The 16,822-nt window shown below is 33.3% G+C and overlaps 2 protein-coding genes across 3 annotated transcripts; one reads left to right on the top strand and one right to left on the bottom strand.

Moving 5' to 3' along the window:
- Nucleotides 1–2,228, bottom strand: LOC145556786 (uncharacterized). 2 transcript variants are annotated; one of them, XM_081618436.1, is made up of 4 exons: nt 2,019–2,228; nt 1,772–1,886; nt 1,398–1,515; nt 1–985 (listed from the first exon to the last, which is right to left on the bottom strand). In XM_081618436.1, exons 1-4 carry the CDS (start codon nt 2,117–2,119, stop codon nt 243–245), a joined length of 1,077 nt encoding a protein of 358 aa, XP_081474562.1. In that variant the 5' UTR covers nt 2,120–2,228; the 3' UTR covers nt 1–242. The 2 variants fall into 2 exon arrangements, with proteins under 2 accessions (XP_081474562.1, XP_081474560.1); XM_081618434.1 differs by having other exon boundaries at nt 1–1,000; nt 2,019–2,226.
- Nucleotides 2,229–10,419: 8,191 nt separating this feature from the next.
- LOC145556785 (glycosyltransferase BC10-like) lies at nt 10,420–12,543 on the top strand. The gene is made up of 2 exons (XM_081618433.1): nt 10,420–12,091; nt 12,193–12,543. The coding sequence occupies exon 1, from the start codon at nt 10,485–10,487 to the stop codon at nt 11,793–11,795; it is 1,311 nt and encodes a 436-aa protein (XP_081474559.1). The 5' UTR covers nt 10,420–10,484; the 3' UTR covers nt 11,796–12,091; nt 12,193–12,543.
- Nucleotides 12,544–16,822: the final 4,279 nt, after the last annotated feature.

The following is a 16,822-nucleotide window of genomic DNA, read 5'->3' as shown; positions in this document are numbered from 1 at the left end:
TGATTAAATCAAATGATACAAACTCATCAAAAGAGTGATGCAGCTGAAATCAACACATCTGTTACAACAGTTATGTACAAAATTCATGGTTTTTCAGAAGGGACTCATCCTAGCAAATGACACAGCTGAAACAACCCAAATGGGAAAGCATTCCGCAATATGAAACTACTACATTTTTACATAAACAACGCCGACTAAACTGAAGTTCTCTACGCATCTACTAAAGGCGGGATAGCTACTAACTAACCTGTTGTACTTGTTCCTTCATTAGAGTAAGTTGGCAAGAACTTTGGCTCCCATGGATAACGCGGATCCTTCATTTGATCAACTGCCTTACGCTTCCTTACCATCAAATTTACATCCAAACTCTCATCTCTAGAACCAGCATTGTTCTTATGATACAAGGAAAATCTCTCTATAGACTCATGCTTAGAACCCACAACACTTACTTTCTCTTGAAAACCATTAATTTGAGCATCTTTCTCCTCTTGCATTGAAGGAAATCCCAAACGAAGAGATAAATCACACTCATTATTAGGTGGGTTGATAGATATATTTGGTTGGCGACTCCAATTCATTGTACTATCCTCACTACACAAGGAAAAGTTTCGAGACATGTCAATTTCAGGGCGGTCATTGCTAACAGATCGTAAAGTAGAATGATCACCAAGCTTTAGTTGTGGCTCTATAGGTCGAGAGCAGGAACCATAATACAATGGATAAACAGCATATGATTGTGATGAAAATGAACCTTGACCAGGCAAGCAGTTTTGGCTAGAAAGGAAGGGTTCACTGTTTAAGCAACTTTTAACAGGAAGGACTAGATTTTGTGGCTCTTTTCCTCGAAAATTCGAGTAGTGAGGCACAAAGGATGAACTCGGCTTAGGATTTCCTTCGATTACATTGGATAAATCCGGATTCCCGGTCAAGTAACCTCTGGGGTGATTGTTTCTTTGGCTCCTTGAAGCCCTTCTAGGAAAACAACCTAAATGAAGAGCAGCTGCATAAAGATGAATCATATACTTAATTGCATAATTCGAGCAAAAATGCACATACACCTATCGGTCTTATAATCATCAAACCAAGAAAAGAAGCAGAAATTCTAAATTTTCACAGATTAAAAAAACCCAAGTCTACAACAGTACAACACTTTCATACAAAAATGAACCCTTATCATCCCAATAAAACTAATGCGAACTAGCTTAGTTGGTAAAGTCTCGGGAGTTGTACCATGACCTAGAATCGAATCTCGTTTATATCTCATCAACTTCAAATTACATGCTAAAATCATCAAAATAATCAACACCCAGTTGGTAAATTATGCAATTTTTCTCAAAGCTATCAACTTTCTTTTCTTCATATTCACCAAATTGAAAACAAGAAGAGAGAGAAAATACCTTCAATACAAGGCTGCAAAAACTCCCCAGTATCTTCAGAGCACTCTTCACGGCGGATTATGGTGTTAATTGCATCATTTGCTCGATCCCACAGTGTTTTTGGATCCATATACTCAGCCTTAAAATAACCCACATTGTAATTTTTAACCAAAAATTAAAGTTTGAATTCAACAAGAAAAAACAATTAAATAACCCTAATTGGGTGAAACATATAACAAGCTAAAAAGTAGTTATATTAATAACAACAATCGACTCGTGATTTTGTCATAAATTTTAACGTCATAACTATACTTGCCCTAAAGAATACATACATCAAACCTGAAAAAATTACTAATTTTAATAAGTAATTAAAGAAAGGTTAAGGAAATGTGAACCTCAGAATTAGCTTTAGAGTAGATAATTTCCTCAGCTTTAAGAACAACAATGGGGAGTTTCTCTTGCCATTCTTTCTTCTTCTTTGTTGATGGACTATGAATCTCATTTGCAATCCTGAAAACCCCAATAAATTAAAAACAGGGGAATATCAGAAACAGAGGAATTAAAAACAGGGGAATATCAGAAACAGAGGAATTAAAAACAGGGGATTTTGTTAGTTTTTAGAGAGAGAGAGAGAAAAAAGACCTGAAAATTTCTTGAATAAGGGAGCCTCTAATGGGTTGGTGTCTTTCACTATGCCAAGCTCTTCTAACACACTCATAAGGCCTTGGACCTGGCCTTGGCATTTTGAAACAGGGGAGGAGAGAGAAAGTAGAGAGGGAAGGAGAAGATGATGAAGTTAGGGAAGAAGGAGAGTAAGTTTGGTTAGTGAGTACTCTATTTTTCTTTAGTGAATGTTTTTGTGGGCTGAAATTTCTTCTCTATGTGGTTGCTACTTTGCTAATGTGGGGGCACTTTGCAGGTTTCACAAAACTCACAAATAACTGAAATAAGTGAATAACAATGCCTTTTAGTTATTATAAATGTGTGAGAATTGAATTCAAATTCCAACTTTGCTAGGATTTCATCAAGTCTCACCCTAACTATGCAATTGGGTATGTTACTTGAAATCTTGAATATAGGGTATGTTACTCGAATATGGGTATGAGTGTCGAATGCACGTACACATCTGAGTATTCGATATGTCAAGGCTGATTATTTCAAAGATGAAAATATCGACTGGAGTAGAGTTGATGTATAATGATTTTTATTGTGCTTTAATAAGAATTGAATTTTTGAAAGATAAGTTTAAGAGTAATTTTTGTGGTGCAAGTTTGTAGTAAAAGAGGCTACTTTGCCAAAGGTTAACTATTACTTTATCTCAAGGTAATTTTTTTTACTACCTCCGGTCCAAATTACTCACAACTTTGGAATATTTTATGTCTCACAAATAATACCCCAAAGTTGCGAGAAGATAGTATTATTATTTTTCGATTAGCTTTACATCCTTGTACAATAATTATTACATATCCGTCTTTTTTCAAAGTTCGACATAAACGTCTTAAACTTAACTTGAACTTGTGAACTGTCTTTACTCATAAAACTCCTTCCAATCACTAGGTCGCCTTTTTTCACGATTTGCTTTAATTTAGCAAAAGCAAAGAAGATTGAAACCCTATACCATTGCAAAGGTAGGAATGTATGACACGAGGAATAAGGAAATCTAATGTGTCGTGAATTTAACATGATGAAAAAGTAAAAGTTAAAGACAATCACCAATTCACCGTATTAAAAGTAAATCTTATGAAGTCGTCATTAATTTTGGGTTCATAAAGCAAGTTTAAGCTATAGCTCAGCTCAAGCTCACATTATTCTCATCAAGCTAACCATTCTAAGCTCAAATGTGATTTTCATGGAAAGGAAAAGTGGAAAACACAACCTTTTTTCTTTGCTTCATCCTTCATCCACTTTCTTCCTTTAACTATAATAAGTAGATATCATTCGCATTCGTGTGGCCTAGAGAAATTTAAGTCCTTTGATCACCAATAAACATTGACTCAAACATCATGATTTTTAAGTTACACATGTTTACAGTTTTGGTACATCTTATGTCATCTACCCCAACTACGTACGATTTACTTGGTCATTCTAGGATAATAAATGATCTCTTATCTTCATGTTTACAAATCTACAATGCATCAATTATTTGTACGACTCCACAAACAAGTACTCCAAATTGTGTACTAAATAATTAGTTTAAGCAATGAAAATCAAAATGGAGTTAGTAAAAACACGTTAGACAAACCTAAAAATTATGTCAAATGTCGTGACACTAAATTGAACTGTCCAAAAAAAAAAAAAAAAAAAAAAAAAAAAAACCATGAAAGGGATTAGAAACGGACAAATCAATAGCGTTATCATTCCAACTAAATACACTTGTAGTAAGGAATCACTTTCTATCACATACATTTAAGATATTACGGAGTGCTACTTAAGAGGGACTACTATTCTAAGAAAGATGAGCCCAATCCAGATTCAACACGTGTACCAATTCAAATATATGTACCAATTCTAAATCAACAATTTTCTTAAGTGAATCACTTTCAAATGAACTTAGTCAAGTTACTCCGCGATAGAAACACATAAAAGCTGTGAGATTATGTCAAATATGGTGAAACCTAAATAAGTATGTCTCTCAAAATAACACATGCTATGAAAGGGGTTAGAAACGGGAAAAAATATAATTAAGATTGTATCATTCTAAACTACATACAGTACACATGTATCAAATTAAGGAATCATTTTGTACCACATATATGTAAGATATTATAACTTATAAGGGACTGTTATTCTGAAAGAGGTCAGACTGATTCAGACTAATGCGTATAGTACCAATCCAAATATATATAGTGAAAGGGAAAAAGTAATAGTGACATGATAAAAAAGAAAAGGAGAGGGATGTATCAAGGCAAGGATTTATAATATTGAGAGGTCCAAAAAATTTCAAACTTTATTTTAATGTACATTCACTTGTCAATAATTCAAAGTAAGAAGAAGAAGAATAAGGAGTAAATTGATTGGGAGGGTTGGGTGTGTCCCCCACAAAGCCACATGCCTGCTTCCCCCAAACCCAAAGGCAGTTTAGACCCACCCGACTTTCTCAAATAAAACCCATATTTTGGAATGGTGGACCGCCCATTTTCCCATCAACTGTGCTCTTGTCATTGTCGGTTTACCGGCACTTGGGCCTTCTTTGTAGGAGCTAACCCCAGCCTAAGGTTCTTATCATTTACCCCATATTATCCCTTCCTTTATATTAAGTGTTTCTGGTTGACTTTTTGCTTTATTTATATAATTCAATTTGACTAATGCTAGTGATTTAAATAAGAAATAAAATACAGAGTATAATGATGTTGTTATTGAATCGTTTCAATTTATCATTTTTGAATTTATAATTTATACTTATAAATTTAAAATATAATTAATCAGACTTTTACATTACTACACGTATTGGATCAAATTGGGGCACTTTTTGCTATTTCTTTTATGATTATTTTTTCATATAGTTAAGTATTATCACTTTGTCAAATCATTAGTCAACTAGCTTAGTAGTGCTTGAGTCCTAGGTTCAATTTAATGAATGTTAGATGGTTTTTTTTTTGTTTTTTTTTTTTTCCTTCTTCATTTAGTTGGATGACCTAGATTTTAAAGAAAGGACATTATTAATTATCTAAACCAATTTGGTCCAACTATGTAAGATACATAGTATCATACTTCTGGTTATCTAGTACGAGTAGTAGCATGTGTATGCTTTTAACCTTCAAGTCCTCATGGGAGATAAGAAGTCGAGTGAATGTGCATTAATTTGAAATGTTTTAAATTGCATCTACCAATCCTTTTTGTTCTTTTCTTTAATTACTTGAATACTTTATGAGGTCAAGTTACTTGAATACTTTATCAAATGGAATAAAAGTTTTTGATCATCCTTAATGTACTCTTTGTGGTGAAATTCATGGGAATTGATATGATTGCTTTAAAACTGATCAATGATTTCTACCATTTAATGAAGAAAGTGAAACTTTGTGCCTAATAATTGTATATTTGGTGTGACTTCAATAACACCAAGTTAGTACTTTGATAAAAACGACCCCACTGAAAATAATAGTGGTAAATGATTTGAATTTTTGTAAGATTTGATTGAGATAGGTTCATCTTTTTTAAAAGAAAAAAGGCATTTTGTTATACGTGAATACTTCCTCTGCTTTTTAAAAGAGTTACAATTGACACAAACCAGAATGAAGAAGAGAAAATATGCTAGTTTACACATTTGCCCATGTGATTAGTTTGATAGAGGGAATGTAAATGAGTAGGTGTATGTGTGTTGGTCCTAACATCTATTGAAACAAAATTGAAGATATAGTAACATAATTTTTATACAATAAGAATTTTTAAAAAGGGGAAAAGATGCATTTATAAAAACACTAAGAAAGTAATAAACAAAAACCCGCAAGAGAAAACATTCATACATTGAATTATGTGATGCAACTTAGCTAAACTCCTCTAAAAATAAAAAATAAAAAAGAAAAAAAAAACCTTGAATTTTGAAGCTTTTTATTCTTTAATTCACAGACAACATATGTTTTAAGAACGTTAATTGAGGATTAGATTGGATTAAAAATATGAAATTTATTTTTAAATTTGCATATTTGTTTTCATAAACGAACTTAAAAGACTGCGTCGTTAGCTCAGAGTTATTCATTGCTTATTTTTTTTTTTTAAAAAAAAGTCTCGGTCTCAAATCATATACTATTATATTGCATTACTCAATTATATCTTCACCTGACATTTTATTTTAATTTGTCGTCCACAAACTTGTTTAGAATCTATTTCTTTTTTTGTGTAAAAATAGTGTTGTCGACCATGTATTTGATGAAATTCTGTTTCATCAAGATTTCACTTTTGCAATGAAGATTATCCTATAGTCATCAAGGACCACTACACAAATCATACAACATAAAAAACACTCATTCATATCAATAATCAAATAGTCCAAATATGAAAATCAATCCATCACCCCTTGCCATACATATATGTGCCTCACAAAACATAAGTTTAGGAAGGGGCCTCCCTAGCAAAGGTCACAATATACATGTCATAAAAAGACCAAAAAACATGGACTGAATTACTGAAGCAATATCTTCAATATTCACAAGTAGTCCCCCCACCCTTTGTAAAGTACATAGACACAAGGGTGTGACAATCTCTACTACATGGGTAAATAATTTGTCACCTTAGTAAAGTTTGTTCTACTTTTAACAGTTTTATTTGTACTTTGCATAGGATTATGTATTGGTCCATTAGCACGTCGACACGATCAAGTTTGTAATAAGAGAAAAGGACTAGCAACTTGGCACTTGTACTAGTAGGTTTTGTCTATTTAGCCTATTTTTCCGATAATTTTTTAGGTCGGGATAGATTATGGGAAAATTGATAAAAAAAAAAATAATTCAAACTTTGAATGATATTGAAAGGTAATAGTTGTGCATTTTTAGGTGTTGTTTGGTTGATGTGGGAATTTAATTCCCAATAGGAATTTATACTTCATGGGAAGTTAATTCCTTAATGAAATTCCTAGGAATTTCTTAAATGTGTTTGGTTGGCAATAAGGGAAATTAGAATTCCCATGAATTTTGGTTTACCTAAGGGGGGCTAGGTAATTTACTTCCCATGTTTTGTGGGTAGTTGAAATTCCCATGAATTCCCACTTCCCCCATTTTTGCTTTCTTTTGTCAACCAAACAACTCCTCATTTTCTCAATTCCCATGAATTTTCAATTCCCCCATTTTAGAATGTCAACCAAACAAGGCCTTAGATTCATATTGCTTTTTTGTTGTATATTTTAAAGTTATTACTCCATGTCACTATTCTTGTATGAAAAATTACTGAAAGTTGAATTATAACTTCAATTATGAACTTTACTACTTGATTGAAGTAATCATATAACTATCGCGTCACCTTGGATAGATTTAAATAGACTTCATATGATAAAAAACCGTCAAGTGTCGCGCCACCTTGGATAGATTTCATAACATAAAAAAAAAAATAGGTAAGAATTCTATTTTCAATCAAATTAGGATAGAATTTTAGAATAAGATTATTAGTTTAGAGTTATTTCTTCGATAAAATACCAAATAATAAATTTATAATTAGGCCACAAGACACATCATTTAGTGTTTTAATTTTTCGCCAAGTATCGTACCACATTGGATAAATATAGATTGACTTTGTAGCAAAAATAGTTAATTTAAAATTCTATTTTCAATCAAATTGATTTATAATAGTATAATTTTATCTTAAAAGTCCATAAACTATCTGGGCATCGCCGGGGCACAAAACTAGTAACTAATATATAAAGCTAAACTTTTAGCCAGGCCACGAGACAACGACACTTGGCGCTTTAACTTTTCGCCAAGTGTCGTGCCACATAGGCGACATATAAGATTTAGTATGACACCTCTAACGCTAGATAAGAGAATTTAAGATAGATTTTTTTAAGATCAAAAAGTTATTTAGAGTTTTATTTCTGAAAAAAAAGTTATTTATAGTTTTATTTCTGATAGGACTTCTAATTTTCCATATGAATAAGTAGATTGTAACTTTAAAAATATATCTTATAAATATGTTAAATTAAATTTATATCATAAAAATTTATAAAGTTGTACAAAACAGGACTTATTTATGATACACTTTAATCAACCAAAACAAAACTTGGCATTTTGATTTTTCGCCAAGTGTCACGTCATGTAAAAAACAAATATGAATTAGTGTGACACGCATAAGATAAATAATTATAACTTTTAAATACTTTTAACACAACTTTAACCCGTCTTTATAAGTAGCGAATTAATATAAGGATTTTTAAAACATAAAGATATATATTGCGGAGGGAACTCGGGCATCGCCCGGGGTACGTACTAGAAACTAATATATAAAGCTAAACTTTTAGCCAAGTTACGAGGCAGTGACACTTGGCATTCTAACTTTTCGCCAAGTGTCGAGCCACGTTGGATAGATTTAAATACACTTCATAAGATAAAAAAAGTTAGTTTAGAATTCTATTTTGAATCAAATTTGGATAGAATTTTAGGATAAAATTATTAATTTAGAGTTTTAATTTCAATAAAATAAAATTTGAGTGTCGCGCCACGTTGGATAGATTTAAATCGACTTCATAAACAACCCGGGCATCGCACGGGCACAAAACTAGTTATATATATGATCATTATATATTTATATGTTAATTTTTTAGGTAAGCGAAAAAAGGTAACCTTATTAAACTAAAATCCTTTGCAATCAACAAGAAAAGATTAGAGAATTCCCATCTTAAAAAGCCGATAATGAAAATGAAACTTGATTCCAAAACTTGTAAAGGGGTAAATTTTTGGCCCACAATATATGTTTGATTGGATTGCAATGGAAAACATTGGGTTAGAAATTTATTGCCACGTACAGTACTAGTTCTGAACTTAACCGGCCCATTTTACATAAAGCATAGCATGATAAGTCCACAATACTTGTGTGGGCTAGCCCAAAACTCTCAACAGGGCTTTGTAAGAGAACGATTAAAACTCCAAAATTTTTTAATTTTTTTTTTCACCTTCAATGTAATCAATGTAAAATGTCAACCCATAAAATTCTAGTGGAATGTGAACCTTGAAGGTTACTCCATACCTCCAAAAATTTCAAATTCCTGATTCCAATTTCCTAGACATACCAAACAAAGCCATACTCATTGTTATAACTTTAACATTTTATTAGTTCTGAGTATTAGATTATGAGTCATATAAATCAAACCAAGTGTCCTTGTTTTTCTCTGTATTATGTCATACTACTAAACGTAAAAATTAACATGTATGATATAATTTATGCCAAAAAGAGTTACTTTGGTAATTCACTGAGTATTATTTCAAGTTTGTCGAACTTTATCTACGTAATATATATCATACACGTTTTTAGTTTCATATGAAGTATAATTATTCATACTTAATATTTTGTTTTATTTTAGTTGACACATTTCTTTTATCACATTTATCAACGTATAAATTTGACTACTAATATTTGATATTTAACTATCAATAAATCAAAATTACATAAAGATAATTTAATTGATACTTAAAAATATACATAAAAACGAATCAAACAAGATCCCACTTGATTTAGTTTTATCATAAATTTGTAATTATAAATTGTAACCTCGAATCAGGTAAGTATGGTTCTTAAGTTTAAATTTCTCAAACGCATAAAAAATGTGGAGACTTGATATATAAGATACGCCGGATAAGTAAGGCACATATTTCACAACATGTTTGACAATTCAAAGACTAATCACGAGAACAACATAAACCAGTGAACGTAGATGTGAACTTGACAAAATGAAGAAAACACATCCTAAACATAAAAACAATGATTTTAATTTTTAAACATAACTTTATAGTATGAAAATGCATGCATGAAATTAGGGGGAAAATTAAAGACTTGATTACTTTAAATCAAGACAAAATGAGAGAATTGAGGAAGCCGCAAAGCTTGTCACCTTGTCTTTGCTCCAATTTCAAGTAATTAGTTTAACAATTTACAAGAATCATACATCATATCATAATCTATAACACAAATATTAAAATCATGCATTTCATAAACCTTAAGTTAACATAGACAACGTGACCCCTCACGTGATCAGCATCATACCCGCCAAAAATGTATGATTTTGTGCATGGAAGCCACGTGTCCCGCCTTTTCCCCATCCACGGTGAAGAAGTAACCTCTAAGCGGGATCATACATGCATCAAACGGCCATAAATTCATGCAATTTTAAGGTTAGTTGGCTTAGCAAACAAAATCCTTATTTGGAGTAATTATTATTGCTTAATAACCCTCCTAATCCCAATTTGTCTTCTAATATAAAAATGGACGGATGAGTTACAAGATATGTATAATTCTAGAAGAATACAATTATAGAATAATGCATTAGAGTATATGTTTTTTTAATCACTTTATACTAACTTTCAATTTATAATTATTATTATTAATTCTTGCTTTTATATTGCAACAATCTTTAGTTATTCTCAAACAAGTATGGTGAGTTAACATGATTATGGTAGCTAGTGAAGGGAAATGCTTTCCCCTAACCCCCTCTCTCTCTTTTGTGCCGTCCTCCTTTGCTTCCCTCTTGCCCTTGTCTTTACCATTTCCTCCAATCCCTCCTCCATTGTTACTAATATTGTTAGTTACAACCTTGTAACACCTTCACCACCGCCGCTTCCACCACCGTTATCATCACCTCCCCCACCAACAATATCACCGCCGCCGCCACCACCACCACCTCCTCCTCCACCACCTAGGTCCATTATACCCCCAATAATCCCAACAAAAAAAGAAAACACTACACCTCCTACAAATAAAACCATTTCTAAACCACTTATTATCGAACAACTGCCACCGCCACCACCACCACTTCCCGAGGATGACAAGAAGGATGTGGACCTCCTTAAACGAGCATCACAGGTCAACCCAAACCCGACCAGAGGCCACCTTAAAAAGGTGGCATTTCTATTTTTGACTGTCAGTCCACTCCCATTTGCGCCACTCTGGGAGTTATACTTTAACCAGAGTGGCGCAGGGAGTACTAATAATAATAAAAGGAAGTACAACATATACATACACGCAGACCCAAACTCTCAATACGACCATCCATTTACCGGGGTCTTCTCAGGGCGCGTGATACCCTCATCTAAGCCCACGCGCCGTAACACTCCAACACTTATAACAGCAGCGCGTAGATTACTATCCCACGCGCTCATCGACGACCCCGATAACTACATGTTCATCCTCCTTTCAGACACGTGCATTCCCATCCACTCATTCAACTTCACATACACCACACTCGTGTCATCGAACAAGAGCTTCATCGAGATTTTAAGCAACGAGACGACAGCATGGGGGAGATGGACGGCGCGTGGGGAGTCCGCAATGCTCCCTGAGGTAAGTTTCCCTGACTTCCGAATAGGGTCACAATTTTGGTCTATCACGCGCCACCACGCGCGCGTGGTGGTGGAAGATGTGAAATTATGGCGGAAGTTTAGGCTACCATGCGTGACGCTTGGCACGTGCTACCCTGAAGAGAATTATTTTCCTACATTGCTTTCTATGGTGGACCCAGATAATGTGGTCCCCGCTACACTTACTAACGTGAACTGGCGAGGACGGCACGACGGTCACCCGCGGACTTACAATGCAACGGAAGTGGACCCGGGTTTGATCCGATGGCTGAGAGATAGTAGACCAAGATATGGGAGTATAAAGATCAACGGCTCTGATTTGTCCGTGAGTCACAGATGGGACCCGTTTTTGTTTGCTAGAAAGTTTGCTCCAAATTGTGTAGAACCACTGTTGAGAATAGCTAAGGATTTCCTATTCAAAGATTAGGTTGTCCAATTTATAAAAAAAAAAATGTAAAAATAGTGTGATTTAATTATATTTTGATTTAATTATTTTGGTAAAGTTGCAAGTGTGAATTTACGTAGTATATAAGATTATAAACTAAAGTGGTGAAAGGAAACATCAAAAAAGGCAAAAGGGGTTGTTTTAATTTCTGTTTATAGTAATTTTATTTTTGAATTTCTCTAATATTGGGCTTTGATTTAATATAGTGCCAATAGTGGGTCTTTGATGTAGAAGGACCTTGGATGTGCGTTATATGGAGCCCAGCCCTAATACACTAAGTAAGATTTGCTTAGCGAAGCTTATGACATGATTTACACACCTGTTTCTCCCTTAAACACTCAAGTTATAACTTTTTTTTTTTTTTTTTTTTTTTTTGGAGTGTTCCACCCGGTTCACCCTTTGAGCTCATTTGGATTCAGGAATCAGTTCTGGTAAGCTATAACTTATAGTGTGTAGTATTATCTGTTCAATATTATTAATTGGTTCCAATTGGTGGTTTTATTTATTTATTTATTTATTTATTATTATTTTTTTAACTATTAATGTCATAATGAGAAAATTTTCTTAATTAGAGTCATTTTGTATAATTGAAAAAAAATTGAAAGTCACCATTAGTGCGTAGCAAAAGTTTGGGTCACCGTTGAGAATTTCCCTTTTAGAAATGGATCAATTTTGCATATGACGCAAGTAGGCAATGTTTGTGAATTGTAAATTGTATATCTTACGGTCTTACCTACTGTATGATTAATTAAAAAAAAAAAATACTTGTAACTCGGATATACCGATATACATACGAAATTGTTAAAAGTTATTTTGAGTTATGGAGAGAGTAGAATACAAAATTAAATAAAGCAATAGCAAATTAAGAACAATCAATCAATCAATCAATCAAAGCCTTAATCCCAAAAGTGGGGTCGGCTAACATGAACCAAATTTGATTATTCCGTGTAGTCATCAACATAAATCTTTCTCCTCCATCCCTTACGATCCAAAACTTCATCCTCACGTAAATCCATGCACTTCATATCCTTCCTCACTCCTTCCAACCAAGTCATCTTTGGTCTCCCTCTTCCTCGTTTAATCCCTCCATGGTCCCACTCTTCCACTCTTCGCACCGGTGCACCCTCGGGTCTCCGTCTTACATGTCCAAACCAACGCAGACGATTTTCCCTTAATTTATCTACAATGCCCGCCACACCTACTTTCTTGCGAATAACCTCATTTCTGATTCTATCTCTTAAAGTGTTTCCACACATCCACCTTAACATGCGCATTTCCGTATTGCCCCTAAATGCAGTAGCTGAAAATCAGACCAAATCAAATTCGGTCACTAATCCAAGCCAAGCTACAGTACATTGATGAGCACCTAAGCAAGGAAACCCCAACAAGAAGCTCAACATATCATGGCATCTAGCACGACCCAAACATAAAGACTCCCCGAGCTCAGCATTATCAGGTGACCATATCAGGATTCAGGAGTATCGAGTGTTTAATATGATTGCAGTGCCAGTGGACAGGTTTCAGTGTTTCACACTCTGGTGGTTCAGTTGTTAATTTGTATCTGCTAACCTTAGGCCCTGTTCTTTAGAGCTGCTCTGCTCTGCTTTGCTCTGCTCTGCCTTGCTCTGCTCTGCTAAAATCTGCTCTGCTTTGCTCTGCTCTGCTCTGCTGAAATCTGTTCTGCTCTGCTCTGGGTTAATATCAATTAATAATATCAATAAACCAATAATTAATAATACTTAATAATTAAAGTACATAATAATTAAAGTACATTTTTTAAAATTATAACAATTAAAAATTCACAATACAGATTTTTTATTATTTATTAATAATAATGTCTAACAATTTCTAAATACATATTGATCTTTATAATAACACATAATACATGTTTTTTTTTGGAACAATAATACTACATTATTATAATAATAGTGAAAAATAATGATATAAAAAGGAAGATATTTTACTAATTTGTTACCTTTTTTTTTATTTAAAGAAAATAAAAAAGTAAATTATAACAATTAAAAATTCACAGTTTGGGTGATCCAAAATTTAATTTCCCTCATCCACCTCCGGGTAAACTCTGATTCTTCAATTACGTATTAAATATATTTTTTCATTTATTATGTGTAAAGTACTCTTAAATATATATATTTCAGGAAAATATTATTTGGCGGACTCGGCATATCCAAATACTCTTGGATATATGACGCCATACTTCGGGGGAGTAAGAATACATATGCCTGATTTTAGAATACTGTCACCTAGAGGATTAAAAGAACATTTTAATAAGCTTCATTCATCGCTAAGAATGAAGGTGGAATGTTCATTTGGACAGTTAAAAAAAATGTGGAGGATACTACATAACATGCCACAAGTGTCACAAAAGAGTCAAATGTCAATCATTATAGCCACTTGCACACTACATAATTTTATTCGGATGCATAAGCTTGGCATACCAATCATTCAACATGACGCAAGTATAGGAGTAGCAGATTCAACTATGTATGCACAATGGCGCAAAGTTAGTATGGCCAAAGTGCGACATCGTATAGCACGCCGAATTTGGAGGGCTAATCGCTCGGAAAGCGACAATGAAGGTGATGACAATGAATATCAAGATGGCAGTGAAGATGATGAAAATGAAGATCAAGATGACAATGAAGATGATGAAAATGAAGATCATATGGAAGTAGATGGTTAATTCACCACAATGTTTTAATAATTTGAATATGTAATAATTTGAATATTTTAAACCATTATCGTCTTTTATCTATTCAGTATAAACATATGTTAACGTGGTACACATCTATTTATGTTTTCATTCACCCATCAATTATAATAGTGGTAGTAGTAAAAATAATAATAATAGTGGTAGTAGTAGTAGTAGTAGTAGTAGTAGTAGTAATAGTGGTAGTAGTAGTAGTAGTCGTAATAGTAATAATAATAATAATAATAATAATAATAATAATAATAATAATAATAATAATAATAATTAAAAAATAATTCTAATACTACTAATAATAAATGGTAGTACAATGCGATAATGATAGTAATAGTAGTTAAATTAAATAGTAACAACATTATTAATAATAATAATAATAATAATAATAATAATAATAATAATAATAATAATAAAATAAAATTAAAAAAAATTAATAATAATAATAATAATAATAATAATAATAATAATAATAACAATAATAATAATAATAATAATAATAATAAAATTAATAATAATAGTTGTATTAATATTAATAAAAATAATGCTAAAATCTGCTCTGCTCTGCTGAAATCTGCTCTGCTCTGCTTGCCCCTGCTCTGCTCTGCTCTGCCCTGTTCTGCCCTGCCCAGAAGCTCAAAAGAACAGGGCCTTACTTTTTCACCAACATTAAGATGCATGCATTTATAAAGTCAGTCAGTGGTCAATCATCCTGTAGCCAAAACAAAGCTAGGATAGAGGAGAAGCATATAACAACATTTGCCCCAAACATATGCAAGATTAATTGAACTAAACTCAAGGAGAAACAAACTGAAATTGTAACATCACAATCAAGAATAGCAATGCCATTATGTGAATGCTTATTTGTGTAAAAAGACATATATAGATATATCAAACATTAATCAAATTAGAAGTGTTGTGTAATCGTTTTCCATTCAAAACTCTCGGAGCAAAAGACCATAATATTGAAAACTTTAGAGGGATGGTTAACCAAGTGGCGCCCTACGGGGGTAGGATGGATTGCCACAACTCGAAACCTGTAATCAAGTCGATCTATATTGACATTATAATAGGGGTCTTCACATGTCAAACACGCCCAAGAAGACGACCCCCGTTGATCAATTGGGGCGCTCAAAGTAGGAGTGGGAGGAAGAGCGAGCCATTGTTTGGTTACAGGATTACAGATGATATAATAATAATGCAAATTACTTATCCCAGGACTTGTATTCGACCACAATATTAAATCCTTGAATGTGTTAGCAACTTTAAACGGAAATGGCAGGAAATTTAGGGTAAAGTTGGGAGAATTGAACACCTTATGATTTGGGATTTCATACTTATCATCATCATCATCTTCATCTTCATCTTCATCTTCATCTTCATTACTCGTCCTCCTCATCTTCATAGTACACAGAAAGGCCCATGGTAAATGCCCCTTTTTTGCGTAATTCAGGAATTCAACCACAAATTTAGGGTTACGGAGTATAAACAACCAACGTTTGGATACTAACTTGCAATTGATCACACTTTCATGGCAGGGAAGCCTGGTAAATATCTCACTCAATAATTCATCACCTAAATCTTCAATTGATCTTGCTAATGACTCGTTTCTCTTCATAATCGGGGCATCCATAATCATAATCTAGGCTTTTCCGCAACAGAAAATAAAAAATTAGGGAAGAGATCGTCTCTAAAAAAAAAAAAAAAGATAAGTATAGAGTTTAGAGTATAAATATAGATATAGAGACGCGATGTTAAGTCCAACGGAGTAATATATAGAGACGCAATGTTAAGTCCAACAGAGTAATGAACAGCGCTTGGAAACTATGTCAAGTAAAAAAAATGTAAAATCAATGGTAAAGGAGTGCAAAATGTGCACCAGGTAGATTCAAACTTCAAAGGCAGTGTCTTCAATGTGTCAGTAAAATATTTAAGATTAGTTACAATTCTTACAAAGACATTTCAATAGATGTCCATCTGCCTTATCTCTTTTGAATATCAGGCATAATTAAAGAACTTCATACCACTATAAACGGTTGAGTGGTAGTGGTGGTGGTGGTGGTGGTGTGGTTGTAGCCAATTCCTGTAAATGGGAACCACTGAACCACACCAGGATAGTGCAGGAATCAGTTTCAGTGTCAAGTACCCAGCCATTTCATTATTTGCAACGATTTTACCAAGTGTAGTATTACAGCCCCTATTTGAAAGGTAACTAACTACTAATGTATGCTGTAATTGTTTTGCTTATACACTAGAGCATAACAATCTATGAAAGTGAAAGAAATAGCCA

Source organism: Chenopodium album, chromosome 8, assembly GCF_948465745.1.
Source record: "Chenopodium album chromosome 8, dcCheAlbu1.1, whole genome shotgun sequence".
NCBI lineage: Eukaryota > Viridiplantae > Streptophyta > Magnoliopsida > Caryophyllales > Amaranthaceae > Chenopodium > Chenopodium album.
The sequence above is the reverse complement of the archived record's forward strand: the minus strand, read 5'-3'. Positions and strand labels throughout refer to the sequence as shown.